Below are 5,712 nucleotides of genomic sequence, written 5' to 3' on the forward strand. Positions count from 1 at the left end.
TATTAAAAATATTTTTTTTAAAAAATAAAATTTTAATATAATATATTAGTTCATAAATAATTAATTATTTAATTTTTAAAAATTCAGGACTTACATGTAATACTATTATATATACTATGTAAGTAAAATTTTGTTGCCTTCGCTTTATGAATGGAAGCAGGGGTAAACCAGAAATTTATTGTACATTTGCTCTCTTTTTGTTTCATAAAATAAATTTGATAATATCCAATAGTTAGTTTTGGATTTTGGTGAAGTAGCTTGGCCTAGAATGGTGAAGAAACATCTTTTACATAATTTTTCAAAAACGAAGAGTTGATTGATTGATTGTATTGGAATTTTGTTTACTGATTGCTATATGACATGTTTTAATGAGTGTTAAAGACCGGTTTAGAATTTCACAAATTTAAAACTCTAAATTTGTTGTAGTTTTAAATTAGAATTTAATATTTTTTAAAATTTAGTAAAAATATCACAAATTTAAAATAAATATCGAGAGTTTAGTTTCAAATCATTCTCTCTAAAAATCACAATTGAGTACTTAATTATTGGCTATAAAAAGTCAAAAATTTTGATCGCAAGTAATGAAAATTAAAATAGCAAAAAATTAAAGAATAAAGCAATGTCTAAATGACAAAAGAAATTAAACTAAAGAGCAATAAAGAAATTAACTAGTAAAAGAAAGAAAATTCAAGTGCTAAAAGAATTTTAGCTTAGTTGAAAGTTAAAGATCACTATTCTTATTACTAACCACAACATAATAATTGTAAAGAGCAAATTCAATTCGTCAACTTCTACTAATTGAAAAAAGTCAACCGGACTTAATTAATCTTAATTCATAAGTCCTAACTAACTTACTAATTAAATTAGTAAAAGATTAGCATCAACGGAACAAGATTAATTAAGGTCTCTAAATTATCAATTAACTTGGACATTAGTAACTCAAGTTCTCAACCTAAGTCAAGAGTACAAAAATCTACTCTATAATTAAAAAAGGCATTTTTTCAAACACTTAATAGGTATAAAAGAAAAACATTATAAATTGCATGAATTAATAAATTCTATGACTACCCAATGCAAGAAAGCAATAATAAAAACTCAAGTAAGCATCAATAAAGTATAGAAACATCAAATTGTATTTAAAAAATGAAAATTCAACAATTATTCATAAACTAAAAATAGCAAAAATAAGGAACTAACAAGAGAAACCTAATAAACTAAGATGGTAAAACAAGATAATGTAAAGAAAGCTAAACTAAAATAAGAATAAAATCTAAAATTAGAGAGAAATTAAACTAAAAATCCTAGAATTATAGAGAGAAGTTGAAACTTCTCTCTTTAGAATCTCACTAAAACATGATAAAAAAATCCTAAACTAAGACTACTTAGTTTATCCCTCAAGAATCCTTACTTCAAATGTTTTAAAAATGAGTTGGATTAAACCTAAAAAGAGTTAGAAATCGCGAGTCATGTGCCATTTTAAGTGAGTCATGCGTTGGAATGATGCGTACGCATGACCCATGCATACGCACGATTGGCAGATTTTCATAACTTCATTTTTTTCATGAATTCTCCATTTTTACATATTTTTTTTATTTTTTCAATTTCTTTTTACCTCTTAAGCCTTAAATCACTCAAACAAAAATATCAAGATATCGAATGAAATAAAAGTTCCTTAAATTTGACAATTTGAAGCATAAAAGGCATGTTTCTAACAATTAAGCACAATTAAAAAAAATTCACAAAAGTATGTATTTTTGATAAATAAATGCAAGATAAGTTGACAAATTCTACTTTTTTTAACCAAAAAATTATTATAAAATATGAATTTATGAATGCTGTACGATTACTAAGAGAACTCTAGAAAGAATTCAATTTTAGTTGTATATTATATTCTTATTTAAAATTGACTAAATTTAAGACTAAGTATTAGATTTAACTAAATGTAAATTTGATGTATGAAGAACTTTGAGAATTAAAAGAAATCTTGTGTGTGGGTTCTTGTTTGATGTAGTATATTTATGTCTTGGGTCTGAGTGAAATTTCTTTTTTGTTTGGTATCTGCCATCTATTTGGGAGGTTGTAGACATAGACTATAGCTTTAAATTTGTGAAAAATAATTTAGTTAGTTACTTTTGTATAGTTTTATTATTGACCTTATTCCTGTCTTTCTTTCATTTTTATTTTTACTTTTTGTTGTTGTGTGTGTTCTTAGATGATAACTTATACTCTCAGTTCTAATAAGATTTTCGTAATGCACGTCACTTGATTGATCTGGGCCATTTATTCTTCGTAACTAGTAGTTAACATATGGGCAATCAATTTCCTAGATTTTGATGTTTTTATTGGTTATATAATTTTCCAGTAACTTGTTAGGTAATTTATTGGACATGGTTCTTGAATTTTTATTTTCTGATTCTCGCTGCCCTTATAGTAGATGTTCACTTCCTGTTCAATTGACTGTTCCTTTAATTTATGTTGTTCAACAAGTGTGATATTTGCACTCACCTTTTTTATGAATATTCTGGACATTTTATGAGTTTTTTTCTCTTTTTCTTCTTTCTTATCAAAACATAAACCAAAAAAAATGAGGTTGTTTAATTTATTCTGCACAAAAGCACGTCCTCTTGAGGCACATGCTTTTAACGTTGTAACTCCTTGCTGAAAAATGAATTTGAAGATACGAAAATTTTACATGCATAGTTCATGATATTACATTACAGCAGTTTAACCAGAGTCAATAACAGTTACCTTTTGATGTTTATAACCTTGATTTAATGTAATTTGATATTTTAAACATCCATTGTATATCTAAAAATATTATTTCTTTGTCAATAACAGTTACCTTTTGTCTATAATTAATTCTCTCTATTTTTGTACCTATAGTTTTTGCTAAAATTGACCAGTTTTAAGGTAAGTGATAATTAATTAATTTCTCTATTTTTACCTATGTTAGATTTATTTACTTTATTTTCTAATATTTAATATCCTTTTGTCTATAATTAATTCTCTCTATTTTTGTACCTATAGTTTTTGCTAAAATTGACCAGTTTTAAGGTAAGTGATAATTAATTAATTTCTCTATTTTTACCTATGTTAGATTTATTTACTTTATTTTCTAATATTTAATATTTGATGCTTATATATTTAATTTATTTATTTTGATTAGAATATAAAATATCTATTGAAAGGTCATGAACAATTCTAGAAATAGAAAATTTATGCAATGTGATCATGACTGTAAAGCAATGGAATGAGCGATCTCAGATGTCATTCTTGCTCGATAGGCTATGGAATAAACGGATGGGGGCAGGCTTGCTTGACCCTAGCCCTAGCTTCTGAAACAAGAGAACGGACCGACTCTAACTAATCCACTCCTACTAACAGGAAGTGTAAGGGCAGACCTCGTCCTACTTGCACTCTACTCTTTCCATTTCAATGCTAGCTCGATTGCAGCTAGATTGCTCAGTAGGGAACACCAGGGAAAGATCTTTTATACCGATACTGAAAAGATCCTTCTATTGGGCAATGGGGAGACTTTAAACATCCCATTGGTTATGTATCAAGGTTCTAATAAAAATACTTGCATGCATCAAAAACCTCAAGTTCAATGCGGTAAATGTATAAAAAGGGGTCAAATTTTAGCGGACGGTCCATTTGGGCGCGAAGCTCCGCCTGCTGTCGGGCCCGCTCTTGGTCACGAGCCGAATCCATTGAGCGGGCTTGCTCCACCCGCTCGTCGACTTCGGAAAGACACGTCCTTAGACGTGCCAGCTCCCGTTCTATCGCTCCCAGATTGGCTTGAAGACCTTCGACCCTTGATTCATTCAAGCCTTCAATCTCTTGCAAGGCTTCTTGAATCTGTTGAATCTCGGTCTCCGCCCGTTGAATCTTTCTCTCCGCCTCCGCTAGGTCATCTATAACGGCGGACAGCTCGTCCCTTCCGCCAGGCGGCAGATTCAGATCCAAATGCACAGGGCGCTGCGAAGAACCGGCCCCGCTTCCATCCCCCCCTCCAGCTGGAGCCATCATCATGTGCAAGCTGGAATCCAGTCCCAAACCAACAAAAAAAACAAGAACTAAAAAAGGAACCTCCCAACCAACAAGCCGACTTAATAGAACGCGGAACGACCTAACCAGAAGCATGGATTGGAGTTTCATAAGAACCAGATTGAAATCAATGCCAATAAATAAAAATGCCAAATAAAAAAAAAGAAGCATGAACAACACTATCGAGATTCTGATCAAATAATTCGACATTCGAAGACTCTTGTTACTCGTACCCTCATACATCTTACTCTGGCTTACTACAGGTCTTAGCACATTTGTTTCCCCATTCTTTCGGCTGGGAAACTGGCCGTTTGTTTTTGTGGTGATGATGGTCATGTCATATTTTACTTTTTGTTTTGTTAGGTACAAGAAAGACATAAGTGGGGCCTCACCATTTCCGTGAGAGATCCGATCTCAGTTGTTTTCAACTTTATCTCCTTCTCAATCGGTAGGGCTCTTGGGTGCCGATGGGATGGATTTAGACTGCAGTGAAGTATTTACACCCGTATTTAGCTATCGGCCGTACCTACCCTGCATCTCTCGTATGGACTATGGACTTGACTTTTCTTATTCTCTTATGAAATTTCTCTAGTTAGCGTATCACTCCGTCATGCCTTTCTACGAGAAACTTCTGAAAGCATTTCTATACCTATCGATACCGCCAAATTATATTCCTGAGTCTTGTGCACGGCGGGGAAAAAGTGGCCGCTCAAGCCGCATTATTATTATTTACGCAATTCCTTGATCTGATCGGTACCTTACCCCAACCAAAAAGCCTTTTCCGGTATGAATTTACCAGCCCAACCTCTCTTGATAGGAGCCAAAAGCACCATGTCGAGATTTTCTTTCACCCAAAAATGGCAGCAGTAGTCATCAAAAGATTAAAAGAAAAAGAGAGGAAAAGATCCAGCAAATCTGACAAGCCACCACAGACGATCTCCGTGGTAGAATATGATGAACCTCGGGGGGAGATAGCAGGATATGAGGAAGAGGCAGTAGCTGAGATTCTGGCAGCAGAGATAGTGCACGGCAAGCCATATACCTGTCCTGCCGATAAGCCATCTAAGGGCTAAGAAGTTGCTAAAGCAGACCAGATATTCAACTATCTGCTGAAAGATAAGCAGATTAAGTTACCTGATGGACACCGTATGCCTGCAGCTGAGGAGTTAAAGCAAAAGAGGTATTGCAAATGGCATAATTCTTATACTCATGCTACTGTTAGATTTGCATGTGTTAAGCATATAGCTGAAGTAGCATGATTGAGCCCTGCAGTGGTAGAACCGGACATACGACTTCCCAACCTTCTGTGAACTTTTCTTCTCTTTCTCTTATTATTTTGATAGAGGAGACAGCCCACACTGGAACACCAACAGAATCTCGAAAAAGAAAAAGTGGAATTGGAATAGTAAATCAGATCAAGTAATTTAAACGCGTGATCAAGTCGGATAGCATTTCTCTACGCGTTGATCCGACCAACCTTTCTTATGTTATTTCTAGTTTGCTCGAGTTCGAGAGTGACGATCATTATCATTCTCACTTATGAACGCACGTGATTGACAACCACTTCCGTTCTACATGCAACATAGCTTGAATGTGTATCTCTTAGATTCCCCAACAGAATCTTCGTGGTATAAGCTAGATAGATGGCGGCATTTATGAGGATCC

The 5,712-nt window shown here is 33.4% G+C and overlaps 1 protein-coding gene across 1 annotated transcript in view; it reads left to right on the plus strand.

Moving 5' to 3' along the window:
- The first annotated feature begins 4,904 nt into the window (after positions 1 to 4,904).
- Positions 4,905 to 5,712, plus strand: part of LOC107472538 (DNA-directed RNA polymerase subunit beta'-like) — a 7,904-nt gene continuing 7,096 nt past the window's right edge. Inside the window, 2 exon segments of the mRNA XM_016092055.3 lie at positions 4,905 to 5,076; positions 5,164 to 5,297. Coding sequence (XP_015947541.1) covers positions 4,905 to 5,076; positions 5,164 to 5,297 — 306 coding nt within the window.

The sequence above is a fragment of the Arachis duranensis genome, unplaced genomic scaffold (genome assembly GCF_000817695.3).
Source record: "Arachis duranensis cultivar V14167 unplaced genomic scaffold, aradu.V14167.gnm2.J7QH unplaced_Scaffold_149398, whole genome shotgun sequence".
Lineage (NCBI taxonomy): Eukaryota > Viridiplantae > Streptophyta > Magnoliopsida > Fabales > Fabaceae > Arachis > Arachis duranensis.